At 41.0% G+C, this 16,392-nt stretch overlaps 1 protein-coding gene across 19 annotated transcripts in view; it reads left to right on the forward strand.

Moving 5' to 3' along the window:
* CAMK2D (calcium/calmodulin dependent protein kinase II delta) overlaps positions 1 to 16,392 on the forward strand; it is a 121,196-nt gene that overhangs the window by 54,735 nt on the left and 50,069 nt on the right. For all 19 annotated transcript variants that reach the window (XM_041396814.1, XM_041396809.1, XM_041396813.1 and 16 more), the window contains exon 5: positions 14,085 to 14,139. In XM_041396814.1, coding sequence (XP_041252748.1) covers positions 14,085 to 14,139 — 55 coding nt within the window. The remainder of the gene's footprint in view (positions 1 to 14,084; positions 14,140 to 16,392) is intronic.

A 16,392-nucleotide genomic window follows, 5' to 3' on the forward strand; every position in this document is an offset into this window, starting at 1 on the left:
ACTGAAATGAATTGCGCTCTCTCTCTGCACACACAAGATGGATCTTTCAGAACTTACTTTTTTTTTTTTTTTTTTTTTGTTGTTTGAAAGCTTTGTTTGTTATGAATCTGCAACCACGTGTTATGCATACGGATAGACATCATGACTCCCAGCTAAACCACAAATATGTAATTTTCCTCTGGACTCTTTCCTCCAAAAACAGAGATCTCTACTGCTTCTGCTAAACTAAGCTTTTTCTTTCAGTTAAGCCAGCCCAGACATTTTTAGAGCATTTTTAGAGGATATTGTAAGTTCTGTTCCCTTTGCTTTTACAGTGTTGCTGATGGTCTAATAGGTGAATTCTGCACTGGTTCTTCTATTGATACCCAAATATTGGGAACCTGTACTTGATCAGAGGTTGAAGAAAAGCCAACCCCCAACTGAAAACAGGTTGCAGTGTATTGGGTTGTGTGGATGGGCATCACAGGATGGCACTAGAGCAGCTCCTGCAGGGGTGGTGATGAAACTGTTGTGTGTTTTCTGTGATAATCCTGCCTCAGCCTTGGCATTGGTGGCTCTGGGCTGAACCCATTCTGTGAGACACTTTTGTCTTGGGCTCTTTCCTTTCCCTAGAGAAAATAAGGAATTCATTCAGGCAGCATTTCTTTCCCAGGCAGTCTAATTCTGCCCATTTGGGGTGTTTGGCACCCTAACCCATGGTGGATTACTGTCACCCAGTATGTCACCCTGTCACCCTGCTTCTGGAAAAGGTACCTCCAAGGAGAAAGTGTTGGGCTGTCTGTGCCACCTGAGAACTGCATCCCATCTTAAACCCCCCCACCCATTTCCCTGTGGCAAGCAGAAAAGGATGTGTTCAGACATGGGGGCAGAGAGAAGAAATGGAGTGGGGAAATGCTGGGCATGTGAGCTGGGAGCAGAAAGAGGCAAAAGGAAGGTCTCCTGGCTTTGGATCATGGATCACGTTTTGGTTTGCAGCCATAAGTCAGGAGTGGTGCTTTGGGAGCTCACTGTGGAGCTTTGGAATGTCTTGACTCCTTTTCCAGAGGTGCTACCAAGCCAGGGGACTCATTAGGAGATTCTGTGGGGCTACTCCCATCTGCACAGACATCTTGCTTTACTTACCTACCCAGCCCTCTGCAAAAAAGTGTCATTGGTCATGGAATCACATGGGTTGGAAGGGATCTCTGGAAGTTACCCAGTCCCAGCTCCCTGCTGAAACCATGTCCAGTAAATTTAGGTAAATCAGAGCCCGTCCTGCTGAGTTTGGAGACTCTGTAGAGGAGATTGCCCAGCCACTCCAGGCACCATTCCAGTGCTTCATCACCTTCCTATCCACATAAATAAATAAATAAATAAATGTGTCTCTGTGCTTAGCTGGGATTTTCCAGACTCCAGCATGTGTCTGTGGCCTCTTGTCTTGTCATTTGCACCCTGGAGAAGATTTATTTCAGCCTTCCCTGCTGACCAGCAAACCGAGTACTGTGGAAGGAAAAGGATATTCCTCAGTACAGCGGCATCCCTGTTAGGATGTTTCTGTTCTTTTCTTAAAATTGCATTTGCTTTCATTTTTAAATATGGACATAAATTCCTAAAGAAAATGTAATTTGACTAAAAACTGTAAACAGCAACAAACTCTTTGGAATGCAGGATTTCCTTGCTTCCAGGGTGTGGATTTGGAAGCGCATGTTATAGGATGAACTGGTTTGTGCCATGTCAGGTGCATAAATCCAATCTGCTTGTGTTTTGCATTTTATATGCACCTTCTGCATCTTTATTAATGGAATGCCCATTCAGTAAGAGATTTTATATCATCTTAGATATGTGTTGGAAACAGCACATGGAAAATTGGGACTCAGCCTGCCTGCTTAGCCCAGCATGTCCATAGCCCTGCTGGGGTGTCACCCTTGCCTGTTCCTGTGCATGGCAGGATGTGAGGGCTGGTGCCAGCCCGGCTCATCTTCCCCTGGTGCCTGAGGGCCAGGGGACAGCACCAGTGAGTTCCAGGCAGACAGACATCCCCCTAACCACCCCTGGCTTGTAGCAAGTGCTTCAAGTGTCCTTTAGAATTTTCCTTGCTCCTTCAAACTTCAGCTTTTAAGAAGTCACTTTTTGTCCTGGTTTTGTCGCACTGCTGTTGGGAGTATCTGTCCAAGCCATAGCATTCCAAAGGATGCAAACTGGTCTGCTCCTCAGCTTTCTGCTGCATCCTGGCACCAAGTGAATGCTCTGACCCTGCAAATAACACCAACCTCCAGCACTGGCAGTGGATGAATAGTTCCTAATTGCTCAGTTCAGGCTGGGCTTTTTCAGATTTCGGCACTGGAGACTTTCCTACTCCTACAAAACTGCTGATCCTGGCATTTTTTTCAGTTGATAGGGGTTTGATGATACCTCTCTCCTCCTAGTCACCTTCCAAATTTGGAAGTTCTTTTTATAGTGGCTTCGCCAGAGTGTTAGTATTCTCATGGACTGCCCATGGGAATGTGCTTCTAATTTTAGTTTGTCCTCTACATGTCTGTCTCCTTTAAATGCATCCAGCTTCTCATTCCAGCCACTCTGGGCCAAGCATGGCACTCTGCTCCTGATGCTTGTGCATTGAAGATGTTCTGGTGTTGCATTGTCAAAAAATCCACAGCTCCTGCCCTTGTGCTGCACAGCAGTGAGTAGCACTCGTGTCTCAGCGATTGTACCACCCGAGTAGTGCTGTCTAATTAATAGGTTTGCTGTGCGTTTATTTCCTAGGTGACCTTGAGACTTATTTAATTGTGTTTCAGCAATTTATACTTGCTCTGATGTCGATGGTGTTAGTGCTGGGGTTCTGTTGAATTTGACTGTGCAATCTTGCTGGGAAGCACTTGATGGATGATCTGAAACCATAATTGTAGCTGACTGGCTTGCAGCTCTCTTTTGTAGTGTATATGTATTTTAGGAGTTACTGGATGTGCTAAATGAGAGGAATATTTAGAAAGAGATTTCAACTGCAGCTAGTAGTCTGGGTTTGTGAATACAGACTGGCTTCTGCTCTCTCCTGCAACATTTCCATCCAAGTCTGTGGGTTGTCACTGAGCTAATTACAGTCTTACAAATGGTCCCACAGGACAGGACAAGCTCTCTAATTTTCATTTATTGTGAGACTGTGATTAAAAGACAATGGCAGTTTCTCATCACAAGCCTCAAGTTTGTCAGCTATTAAGTCAATATGCATTCCCTGCTTTTTGTAAAACAAACACTTGGAATCATTTGGGATCATCGCTCACTGGTGAACATTCACATTAGGGAAATGCCAGTAATTTATAGTTGTCTCCAGCTGTGGTAGCATCACTTACTGTGCTAGTTAATTGATAGAGGGAGAAGGCACGTTCACCCAGAACATAATACAGATGGTTTTGAGCCCAGCCCAGTGGATAGAGATGGAGTGGCATCACTGTGGGAACACTCAGTCTGGGCACCGTGCTGTGGGTCGCTCAGTGTGACACTGTAACTTACTGAGAGCTCCTACTGCTCTAGTGTTGCTTGGCTAATGTAGAGGCTTTGGGTTCTCCAGCTGACAGCAAGGTTTTGTTCACCACATGGGATGGCTGGCTGGCTGGATGGATGGATGGATGGATGGATGCAGCACCACAGACGGAAACAGGAGACCAGTTACCTAACCTGACTTTGTTCTGCTCTGACACTTTTCAGACTGCTCTTTTTCACATTTGCTCTGAGTGTAAGAAGCAGATTGCATTTCCCCTGTTGCTACCATAAAGAAATTAAGAGGGATAAACCTCAGTGGTATGGGTGGAGCTGGTCTCTGGGATGCTCCTATTGCTCCCATTCAGAATGTTCAGGATTCATGGTTGTGAAAGAGGGCACCAAGGACAGAGATGTCATTACGTGATCATGCTTTAGGCCTGTTGTATTCATTTTAGGTCTTTTTCCTCAAAGCTGGTAACACAAAATTTGGGGACCTGGTCCTATGGAATTGGGAATTTAACCTTCTTTGCTTGCACAGATATAAAAATCCCCATCAGATATAGGCAGGGAGAAGGTGGATTTACAGTGATACTGTATAACATGAGAAAGTAATAGTTAATTCCACAAAATACAGAATTCTCTGTGAAATTGACTTTATTGTCCTGGAACTAATTTTCTGCTGAAGCAGATCCACGACCTGCCAAATGCTGCCATCACTTCAGAATAAACCATTTTCTCATCTCCAAGGGCCGCTGTGCATTAGAATAGTGCAGAGCATAACTGAGAAGTGATTTAGAGAAAATGTAGATTAGGTCTGGTTCGAGAGAAGACCTGGTATCTTAGCACTTCCTTTGGTTTTAAATAAGGTTTTTAATTTGGAAGGGTACTCAGCATTCAAGTGGCACTTTGTGGTACTTAGTATTGCCATCACAGTGCCTGGAGTCTGTCCTAGTCCCTGGAGTGGAGGATAAGTGATTTGGCTGTCCTGTTACCAAACCAAACAAACACTCATTAAAAGGTGGCACCTACTGGGATTAAGTGAATTGGTGCTTGTGCTTCAGTGAGTTTTGCATGGGTCTTCAGAAAATGAGCTCAGATCTGTCTGATGTTTATAACCACATCACTGAGGGGTGTGATGTGTCCTGTAATTTATGGGGTTTTGACTTCTTATAGAAAAGATGATGCAATGTGTGATCCTCACTGCAAACCTGGAATATTCAAAGATCCCACTGATTCCGTTTGATGTAACGCTTCCTGCACAGTGGTTATTAATGCTACATTTACCACATAGGAAGTAGAATTTTAGGCCTGTCTGCATTTAAAAGCTCCCCCAAGTTAATCAAAAGCTAATTTATTTTTAAACTGACATAGTTATTTCTTTGTGGCCACCTACTGCTCTGTAAAATGGGAAATTGTTTCAGTTTAAATTAGCTGATGCTTTGTTTTAAGCTGAATTAAGAGAGCATAAACTTGGATTTTATGCCAACATAATAACATAAACTAGAACATTTTTCTCTTGTCGACAAAGGTCTTAACAAGTAGTACTTGTAGTGCTCACTCCACAGTCTACAAGAAATAAGAGCAAATAAAGTTCCTTTGTGTAGTCTTTTGTCATCTTCCCATAGGGAGGGTTGGCAAGAATTCCTAGAGACAACTTTATTTGAAAATGAACTTTAAATGTTAACAGTTTAAATGTTGTTTACTCAAGCTTGAGGTAAGATGAACTTTGAATTGAAAGTTATTTATTGTTTACAAGGTCTTATAGTTTTTATGAAAAACCAAAGCTCAGTAGCAGCTTTTTCTGAATATCTGTATTTTCAGGTGACCAGCAGGACAATAATGATAATTTTGACATGTAGATATGTATTCAGCCTGTTTTATGCAGTGTCTAACATATATTTAAGGGCAGAGCCTACAAGAGAGGGTTTTTCCTTGTTCACATTCCACAGCTGGTGCTGGGCATTGGATGAGGCAATTCCAGTGCACTTGTGTTTTCTGTCCCCCATCACTGCAATGCTTTAGCAGTGAAATTTGCTGGTCTGGTTTTCTCTCCAGATGCATGTTTCTTGTTCCTATCTGTTGTAGGAAATGGAAACTTCAGCCTCATGGAAATATGATTGTGGGTTCTTTGTATAGCTGCAATGAAACGTGTTGGAATTCCTTGACCATGAGTGTCAGGGATTTGTTTCTGCAGGCATCATTAGTCTCCCTTATTTACTTTACAATGCTGCTTTGCAGACCAGTTCTGTGTCTAGAATGAAGAACGTGATAAAAGCACATCTCTGTGTGCAAGATGATTACTTACCTGGGAAGCTGCTGTGGCAGATTCTTTACTGGCTCATTGACCTGCAGGTCCTTGTGAGCTGTTTTAGCAGAAATCAGAGCAGACACTTCCATGGAGACACTGGGTCACACTGGAGTTCTGTGCCTGTTCTTCCCAACAGATGCAGTCCATATGGAAGGGACTTCTGCAAATGTTTACAAGTGTTTGTTTGTGGGAGTGGATTTGTTGCAGCTTTTTGTTCCTGTCAGGTTCTTAGAGTGGTTAAGTGCCTCGGAACAGGCAAGTGGAATTTTGTCTGTGGCCATTTGCATCACAGCTGGGGGAAAGGAAATCCTTAATAATTAAGGTTTGTATTCCATTAAATAGCAAATGGCCTGCTTGCTCTGTTGACATTACATAACCATTTATTAAATTCCTCATGAAGGTAGTTTGTTAAAAACATCTTCTTTACCATAATTTATTGATCATATTCCATCAAAGTGACCAGGACACACTTGCAAATAGGTTCTAGAAACATCTTCTGTTTCAATTATTTTCTCTGTAATATATCTGTTTACAGCAGAAAATTCCTGTTTAGTCACAGATTTCAAAGTACTTCCTTTAACAAAATGAATATTTGTGGTTTAAGTCAGTACTGGGTTTGGGATTATATTATTCTTTTCTTTTTTTAGCCTGATTTTTTTTATTTTAGCACTATTAGTAAGTTGAACAATTCTGTGCATCCTGGGGGGAAGAAGTGAGCAGGAGCGTCATATTTCCATCAGCCTTCGGAAAGAGAGGGCAGAATGTTTGTTGGTGGCTCACTGATTGAATGAGGATAAATTTGCATGTGATTTCTGTCAGGAAGAGGGGAATTTACAGGGTTTTTAATTCATCAGACCTGAGAGCTGGTTCTTCAGCCTTGCTGTGTTTCCATCATGCTACAGACTAGGTGTGATATAATCACCTGGAGGATAACTGGGGGAGAAGGGCACAATGCTTTATCTGCCTCCAGTTGCCAGAAGGAGCTGTTTTAGAAGCCCTTGTTCACCTAAAGCAGTGAGAGCCCAAAAAGCCATGACTGTGTATACAAGTACTAAGTTTTCAGTATTCCCTTGGTCAAAGTTGGGATTAATTACAAATATTTTTGTTAGGATGTTTGTGTAGCAGTGGTCACTGGATTCGAATTGTATACAAGAATTAGATTGTTACTCAGTTATTAAATTGATATCTGACATAAACATCAATAAAGCTATTTTAATTTTTTTTTTCCTTACACAGTTCTTCTAATCAACTTTCAAATGAATTTTACTAGGTTACCTTGAATCCACAAGGATTTTGGTTTTACTTGTTGGTCTTTACTCTGATAAAGTAATGCTTTTAAAACTAAAAAGTTTTAGACAATTTAGCTGTAGTTGTTGCTGCTACTGACTTCAAGATTTAGCCTAGGTTTTCTGAAGGTAATTGTTACTAAATAAAGGTGCCTTAAATACGGTGGTAATTGCTTTGCAAACATTGTCTAGGGCTGCTTGGGGCATACCTGGCTCCTGTGTGAGAGGTTCCTTTACTGTGGCTCCCCTTGAGTCATGCCACAGGATTGCAATTTTCTGCTTTCCTTTTTGTTTAAAATATTTAAAGTAGAGTGACTTTGTTTTCATAAACTGATGCTTTTAAATACCTTGGAGCTTGGTCCTCATGAAAGGGGAGCATTTAAAAAATAAACCTACATGCGTCTCTGAGTGGTCATTATGTAAATTGTTTATATGTCTGTCTTTAATGTATTTTAGGAGAGGAGAGCCAAGAAGGGAGGCTGTGTCCTACCCAATGGTTACAGCTCCTCAGTAGCTAATTATGTTGATGTGTAGGCCCTACATATTATTTATATAAATCTGTTCCCAGGGTTTTTTAGCACTGTAAATATTAAAAGGGATGAAGCTTAATTTTTAAATATTGGGCAATTGCATTGCCTCTGTTGAAGTACACTGTGTGGTTTCCTGAGCCTGTTAATTTTAATTGATGTAACATCTCTGTTACAGCTTGTCCTTTTGTTAGTTAACACTCCATGAAATTCTTGTGTCTTTATTCCTCTTCTTACATGTTCTGATGAATGCAAAAATAGTTAAAAAATATTAGTGCTTAAAGCATCAACACTGGCAGCTGAGACATCAGTTTGCTCGTAGCAAAATTTTGTGTCAGACTTGCTTTTAATCCATGCAGTTATCCTCATAAGGCTTAATGTGATGACATTTTTAAGGCTTTTTGTTGCTTTGTAAAAAATCTTGTAAAACTTAGAAAAGCAGGCCTTCAGCTGCAAAGAGGAGTTGGCTCACCCTGAAACACAAGTCTCCAGTAAATGACATGGTTGTATATTAAATGAAGACATGAAGGTGCAGGTGTACATTTTAGTTCCCTGCTCTTCTGTGCAACAACTCCATACAATTGTGCTGTTTTCATACATGAATAATTAAAGGTGTGTAGCTCCAGCTGTTCCTCTTAACTTTATAATTCCACAGAAGTGCTCTGGGCACGTGTGCACACAGAAGTGCACACACACCTGTGTTGTGGTGCACTGAAAAGCAACTAAAGCCTGTGGGATAAAGAGATAATTGTCAGTTATCTCATCTGCTTTACATGGGGACTCCCAACACAGAATTAGATGTTTTGGAGTACCTCTTGGGTTTTTGTTCTTTTTTTAATTGGTTAATTTTATCGGGGAAGTTTTATTTTTAAAGACTGTCAGTCTTCACCTACCAGGAATGAAACAAGAGTGTCACCATGACAAAAGAGCTGTTAATTCGAGGCCATCTGCTTTGACATCAGTACCTGGAGTCACTCAGCCTCTGTGCAAAATGCGATCTTTTATCTGCTTTGACAAGTAATTTTTCATTTTCTCTGTGGCAAGAATCTTTTGCCAGTGTTAACACTTTGGCCAAGTGACTTCTCCACGTGCATGCAATAGGCTGGCATTTAATCAAAATACAGTTGTTTATTGTGAGGGCCTTATGGGGTGGGTTTTGCTCACAAATGAATAATTTCGGTATATATGGCGTTTTGTTCATAGTACTCAACACCTGCTGTTGCAATGCCTTGGGGGAAAGGCAGTATTTCCAAATAATAAATTCTCTAGTTATTTTTTGTCAGAGTTGAGACAATAATACAAAGCAACATGCTCCACTTTCAGAAGGCTTCAAACTGGTTTTATTATGGCATGCATGCTTTTTACACATTCTTACAAAACTCCTAAGTTTACACTTTACTCATTGGTCACAAAAGATAAACGAAGTGCTCATTGGAGCAGGCAGTTGCAGGTTTCTCTTATTTATCAACTCCTTTCTTTCTTGGTTTCTATGTCAACAACCTTGGTAGAGAATTCTTTCGCAGTAAACATGGATCCTCTTATCAAACTTGTCTCTGGCTCACAGTAGTTGCTGTAAAACCTCTTCCACAATTTTCCCCATCATTTCTTACTGTACCAGTTTTTGAGATGCAGATGAATAGGATTTTTTCGTCAAGTTTTTGGCCCTAAATAATTGTGAATTTGCACTGTAATAAAAAATTACCCTTTGAAGGAATTTGCGAGTTACACAGTTTTGGTTTACTGTTGCTGAATACAGACCACCTGCTAATGGTGTACACAGCACTGCTGATTTGCATAAAGTCATTTAATGACTAAGTATTGCTTTTTACTGCTGGTGTGTTTTGACAGCATTGGGGGAGGATTATTTTCTTAAATATGCAAAGCATTACTCTGTGTTTAGTGTTGTTCAGAAATCAGCTGCCCTAGAGCATTGCTACTGTACTAATCTTAGCAGATTAGCCTCTAAATATTTCAGACTCTTAGGTAACAGCTCTTAGTAGTATTTGCCAAGTTCTCTTTGCTGTACCTGATGAGCTTTATTATTGAGGGCCCCAGGCTTCCGTGGTCTCAGCAGAACAGGGTTTGAGAGGAAATGTGAGTGTAAGGAGCAGTAAGGACAGCACAGACTCCATTTGCGTGCTGAGTTCCCTGCCTGGGAGCTATAGCTGTGACTCTTATGCACCACTGATTTAAGGGGTTTGGTGGCTCAGCAGAGATTATTTATACCATTTAGACCAGGCTTTCAAAAGAGGATGCGGGGACACGAGGGAGGTGCTGAGAGTGAGGCTGCAGTGAAGCTGCTTTGTTTGAAGGGAGCAGATCAGTGCTAGCAGCAGCACTCCTGAGCAGTGGGTCACAAACTTTGGCATGCTCAGTTCTGCTTCCTCGTGCAGGGTTATTGTGTTTACCTTGGGATCCCAGCACACTTCCCTTGGGATCCAGATTAAAAGCTGTAGGATGAATGCTGGCTTTGGTGTCTGTTCTTGGTACTGCTGTAAAGGCTCCTGCACTGGTGTCCATGAGAGTTTCTGCTGAAGTGCAACCAGTAACTTTATTTTCCATCCCTTGTCGCTTTGCTTTATGCAGTAGAATAGAAAAAGTGGCAAAGGGTGACTTTGCAGGAGGATGTGAGTTCTGACAGTGCTAAGCCACAGCAGATCTACTTCTCAGCCAACAATTGTGCTGAGCACAAGGCTTGCTTTGTCAGAGACAGCACAGCAGAAAATGCTTATAAATAGGTGTTTGAAATAGAAAATTGAGTGGTTCAAATATGAGTAAAAAACATATTTGGTTATGGCTTTTCTGTCACTGAGGGGTTTTTTCAATTTTTATTATGCTTTTTCATTTTCAAATGCAACCATTTATCCCATATCCATTGGTACCAATTCATAGAACACCCTAAGTTGACTGAAGCTGTTCCATGAAGTTCCTTCCATTAAGTAATGAAGTTCATTTTTTGAAAGGGTTTGGAGTGTTTGTTTTTTATTTCAGTAAGTGGTGTATGTAAGCTGTGCATAAATACTGTAATATGCTTTTGGAAGTGAACATGGAGGGAAAGCATCCTTTACCCTTTTTCATCATTGCAGGAAAGCAGAAACTTGAAGAAGTAATTTGCTTATTTCAGCAGATATGACGTAAGCTTTTGTGACTTTCAAACCCATTTTAAACCTCTACTACTGATGAATGTGCCCTGTAACTTCCCAGTGGTGCAGTAATCTGAGACATCAAATTTCACAGAGTTACAGGATCAGTGTCTCTGGGCATCCACAGATCCTAATCTCGACTACCAAAGGGAAAATCCATGTCTTTACCATTGGCTGTGTTAATCCCTTTCCATGCTCTGTTCATCAACACAAGGAAGGGGATTGCATAGAGAGAGTTTTCCCCAAAGAGCACCTCTGGTGGTTTGGCACCTCGGTGCACATCTGTGCAGCTGCTGTGCTGACCATGCAATGTAGCTTTGGTGTGAAGTTCAGTCTTCTCCAGTAGTTTGTATCATGAACTAATTCAGATACCCAATTCAGCCAAATGATCACAAGCAGTTTCACACATATGTTGTAGGCAATAGGTTTAGATGTGGTTAAATATCTTTGTCATCAAGAATTTCTCTCTGTCTATCTACTGTTTGACTTGAGTCCTTGCCTGGAAAAATTTGATTTTCAGTGGAAGTATATGGAATACTATTATTTTGATTTTTTTTTTCTTTAAAGGCAGAAATTCAAAAAGGAAATCATAAAGTTATTTGGCCATTATATCAAGCTGTTTTCTGTGGGATAGGCTCAAAATAGTGCAGTTCAGCAGAAAAAGTCACAAAAAGGAGATAATTTTACTTTTGGGTCAGATTGGAGCAGGCCCACACTAATGGCTAAATGGAAGCTAATCAAGCTAATAGGAGTTCTCCCTGAAATGATTGTTAGGGTATTTCCAGGGTGATGATTGGAAAGTATTTCAGGTGAAAATCAGTGCTGAAGCCTAAGTGGGTTATTCCTGATGTTTTTGTGGGCTTACAGTATTCCTGCAAAAGGAAGGGCTGTAAGCTCCCTGGGTTCCTGTCAGGCATTCCATTGCTTAGGACCAGTGACTTTGTCTGGGGTTGTTAAGCAGCTTCTCTGGAGCCCAGTAGAGGAGAGTGACCACAGGGCTACAGCAGGCAGGAGGAAAAGGAGCTACCTTCGTTTCCTTGCTGCCCTCTCACGTGTTTGTTAATAACAGCATTGATGAAATATCTGCAGTTCATAATGAGTTGGTCTAACTGAAATGTTTTCAGAAAAAACAAATCAAACTGTTAGTACTGATGAATGCTTTGTGACTCTGAAGAAATAGGAATGGCAGTGTGAGCTTCTGATGGCAGTTATTGTATTGGATGAATAATCTCTGTAATTGCTGCCTTTTGGTTTGTCATGCCTGAATCCTGCCTGGTAGGGGTGTGTGAAGAACTGTATCTGTCTGCAGTGACTGCACAAATACTTCTTGTAGTGCATCCCCTCGTAAACTTAGTGAGCATTTTCTCAAATTGTCAACCCAGCATCCCTTGTTTTTCCCATGGCAGCTGAGTGCAGGCAGAATGTCTGGGCTGTGCTGGATTAGCTTCGGTGCTGTTGTGCCCCCTTTGCTCTGCACTAGGGATTGCTCTCCTGTGCCCTTGCTTATTTGGAATTTTCACTTCACAGACATAACCATGTGCCTCGATTGGGGCATATGAGCCTGATTCAGAGAAGGATTTGTTCCATCTCACTTCTGTGATTCAGGCATTTGGGAGGAAAAGAAAGGAAAAGAAAGAATGTGATCCTTGAAGAAGATATCCTTCAAGATGTGTCAGACTTGAGTTTGGCTAGCAAGGAGTTAGGATCCTCAGGCTGAGCAAAACATCGTCCATCATCTCAAACAACAGCCTCTTTCTAGTCCAAAGGGACAGGTCTGTGGTTCTGCAGGCACTTGGAACCAAGTCCTGTTCTAGAGAAGGGAATGACAAACGTGGGCACCTCCTGCTTCAGGCAGACACCAAAGCTCAAGAAGCCCCTTTCTGTGGTACTGTCCTGGCCTTCTTGGTAAAAGGGATATGACAGGAGAATGTTGCTCTGGATTGAAAAAGCCATGCTTTGAGTTCCTACTAGTCTTATTTAATGATTTTTCTATCAAGAAGTATCATTTGCTATGTATAAAGCTTAAGGAGTTGTTAACTTTTTTGTAGATGTATATGCAAAGCAGACCGACTGCACTCCAAATTTTACAGGTTTAGGGCTGTATAGCATCTGTGACCTACCCAAGGGGCTTTACTAAATCCCTTTTCATGAGTAGGATCTTTGATGCTGCTGTACAATGCCATGTGCCCAACAGCCAAATGTTTTAGGGGTCTCAGTCCTCAGCTAGAAATGTCAAGATGCTCTCTAAGCTGGTATGTGGTGTCTCATCCCACATTTGGTTTGCTTTAAAGACAAGGCATTTGGGGATATTGAAAGCTCAGCTCAATGCAAGCAGACAGAAAGCTGATTTGGGGATGTTGGGAGGTTTTTTGGGAGGGTGGAGGGTAGTGTTGGCTGGCTCCTTCATAAAAACATGGAGTAATCTGAAATACAGAACCAGCCAAAACCACAAACTCTGATTTAGACCTACTTGGCTCTCCTGAATCATCATGAGTTCTGCACACTGAGTCAGCCAAGAGCTGGTTTTCTCTTCAGTATTGTGTAAACACAAGATGTTTCTCTGGGCTAAATATTATTAAGTTTAAAAGTCATGTTTATTTGTCCTGTATCAAAAATGATTAATACAGAAAGTTATCATCTGGGGAGATCTGAAAATTCTTTTACATTTTCTTGCTCAGCCCAGCTTTGAACACAGATCACTTTTAGGGTGCCCTGATTTTTTCATTTGGTTCTATAAGTGATAATTATTTGGGTCAAACTACTGACAAGGCTTCCTGTATTACCTTTGGAAATTGCAACTTCATTTAAAGTAATTAAGGAAAACCACAGGACTAATTCATAGTTGTACCATGATGTGGTGTGAATTCTTAAAATTCAAAGGGAAGATTGTGCAGCTGATGGGCACATTTTCAGGGCAAGCTGTAGATCTGGACACAGAGAGGGGTATGGAAACGTGGCCTGGGGGCTTAGTTAGCATGCTCTGTGCTGGCCAGGAGATTTCTCTCCTTGCAACTCTTCACAGTACGTGTGAGACATTGTTAACAAACCCTGGAAGGTTAACAATGCTGAAATGTGTGACTAATTGTGGGGGGATTTTCCTCATCTTGCTTTATTTACAAGTTCTAGCATGTAATACTGCCGAGAAAAAGGTTGTATGACCTTGGGAAAGTAAGAGTTATGGAAAAGGCAATTCTGAGGGTAGGAAATTCAAAAGCAAGCCCCACACCCCACAGCTGAGAACGTGCAGAGATGCAATACCAGCTCTGCAGCAGAATTATAACCCCCCTTCTCCCCAAACCAACAACAGCCATCAAAGACACGGAAAAGGTGACTGGTGTTTATCTTTTCTTCCCCCTTTCCATAGTGCGGCTCCATGACAGCATATCAGAAGAAGGATTCCATTACTTAGTCTTTGACTTGTAAGTATTTGTTTTGCATTTGTTTAGCATGTTGGGGATGGGCTGTTCAAACTTGGAGATGCAAGTGCAAGCTCATGAGATAAATGCCTGGTTCTGGTGTGATGAGCTGGACAAATAGATGGAAACAGCTGCAAGGACAGGAACGCAGTTGGTCGTTTGCATGTGCAAGAACTCATTTGGAAGTGTTGCTGTCAGGATTCCATTTATTCCATAAAAACTAGTAAAAACCCATTGGTGAAGTGGATTTTAACGTAAGGTGTAGTAGGTATGTAAGTAAAAATAATGTTCTACTTGCCAAAACAAAGTAAAGTTAGACTCAGAAAAAAAAATATTTGCTGCAAGCCACTTGTCTAAAGGAAAGATAAAAAAAGCATTTGGAACACTAATTTCTCTACAGAAAATCTCAAGTGCTGGATTAAAAAGGTAAGCCTGAGTTTAGAGAGAGAACAATTCTTTTAGTGTTTCATTCCTGATTGATGTCTTACTGCTTTATAATGTTTCATTTTGACACCACTCAGTATGTAAAGTGCCCAACATATAGAAAGGAAGTTTCCTGCTGATATTCTCTTTTGTTTCAGGAATTTAAATCCCATGAGTTGTTCATGTAACGACTGGGCCTGTGTGGAGCTTGTTTTTTCCAGATAAGGCCTTTTAGTGGAAGCAGGGATGGTGACAGCACGAACTGTGTGTCTCAGGCTCATAACTTGAAAAGAGAAACTGATTTCCTCGTTCTTCCCTGGCATGGGCAAACTTTTCCACTCACTTGAAAAGTTACTGCTTATGGTTTTGGATATGGCCAAACCTGAATGATAGGGATTGTATTGCAAAACTGACTTACTTAAGTAAAATTATCTCTTTAAACTGTAAGTTTTTCCAGAGCAGTTTTAACAGACAGCACACTCACCCACCTACCCAAAGAGCTTTCTTAGGCCCCCCTGTGGTTTTGCTGGTTAGAATGAGAATACATTGTTTCTCCAGAAATGGAATATAGCTCATTTCTGAGCATACAAACAGAAGTATTTGCATTCAGCATGGCTAAGTTAGAGCCTGAATCTTCCTGCACACAAGCGTGTTCAAGTTACGTTCTGCTTTACTTCCTGACTTAACTTTTTTTAAAGAAATCTCTAAAGACTTCTTCAGCACTAGATTTCAGACTAGAAATACACAAATATTAAAATAGTCTGTCTGCAGCGAAGGCATTTGGGATTCAGGAGTCAAATCCTAGCTGGGCTCAACAGAAGCTCGTATGTGGTTTGTGCCTGTCCCAGGTAAGTGCTGTGACTGTTGGCTTGGAAATGGCTCCAGGGCACAACACACATATTTGTTCTCTAACATGCACTGGGGTTTGTTTTGCTTTTTTTCCCCTTAAGGGCTACAAAGGAAATAATTCTATGTGGAATTGGTAAAAGCTTCTTAATGCAGAATATTTCTAAGAAGTGCATGTAAAATTCTTAGTTCTAGGGACAATATCCCTTTTAAAAACAGTGGTAATTTTTTTTTGTTATACTGAGGTACTGTGAGTAAGTGTGCCATACTATAATTGCAGTTAGTCCACGTCTGCCTTAAATTTAATATATAATGCCAGACTTATCTCAGGGAGTTATGGTTGTGATGTGAACTCGAACATTTGAACAAGTTCAGAATTGTAGATAACAGTATCTAATTCTTGATAGTAAGGGAGCAAATAGAAGCCTATGTTCAAGGTACCTATGTTCTGCAATAAAATGTTAATGCCTAACCCAAAGATACTGCCTTGGCAGAAAACTGGATTCCACAGGAAGTGTTCTGCCTTGGCTGGAACTTGCTCCGTTCCCATTCAGGACAAACAGAGGAGCAGCCTCAAACATTTATATAAAACTTCTATGTTTTGGCCGTGTGGTTTGAGGGTTTTGTAAAAATCACTTATTTTGAAAAAAAGAAAATGTCTAAATGGCAGAGGCAGTGACTTTGCTGACTGATAGTTGTTTCTGGAGAAGCAGCAGGTTGCATTATTGAGAAACTTTTGCCAAATTACTGGGAAATGGCTGTTCATTTTTCACATTCAGATGAAATCATTGCTTTAATGCTCATAGTATTATTTATGAGTGAAACTTCACGTTTTACAAACATGTGGTTACTGCCCTGTTGACAAGTACATAAGAGCTGCCATGATAAAAAAGTACTGTATGCACTTCTTGAGCACACAGGCCAAGAACCTGCTTTGCTTTATTTAGCTTTTATTCAGCAGGAGCCTGACTGTGGTGTAACACTGTC

This window comes from Onychostruthus taczanowskii, unplaced genomic scaffold (assembly GCF_017590055.1).
Source record: "Onychostruthus taczanowskii isolate IOZ18803 unplaced genomic scaffold, ASM1759005v1 scaffold131, whole genome shotgun sequence".
NCBI classification, from domain to species: Eukaryota; Metazoa; Chordata; class Aves; order Passeriformes; family Passeridae; genus Onychostruthus; species Onychostruthus taczanowskii.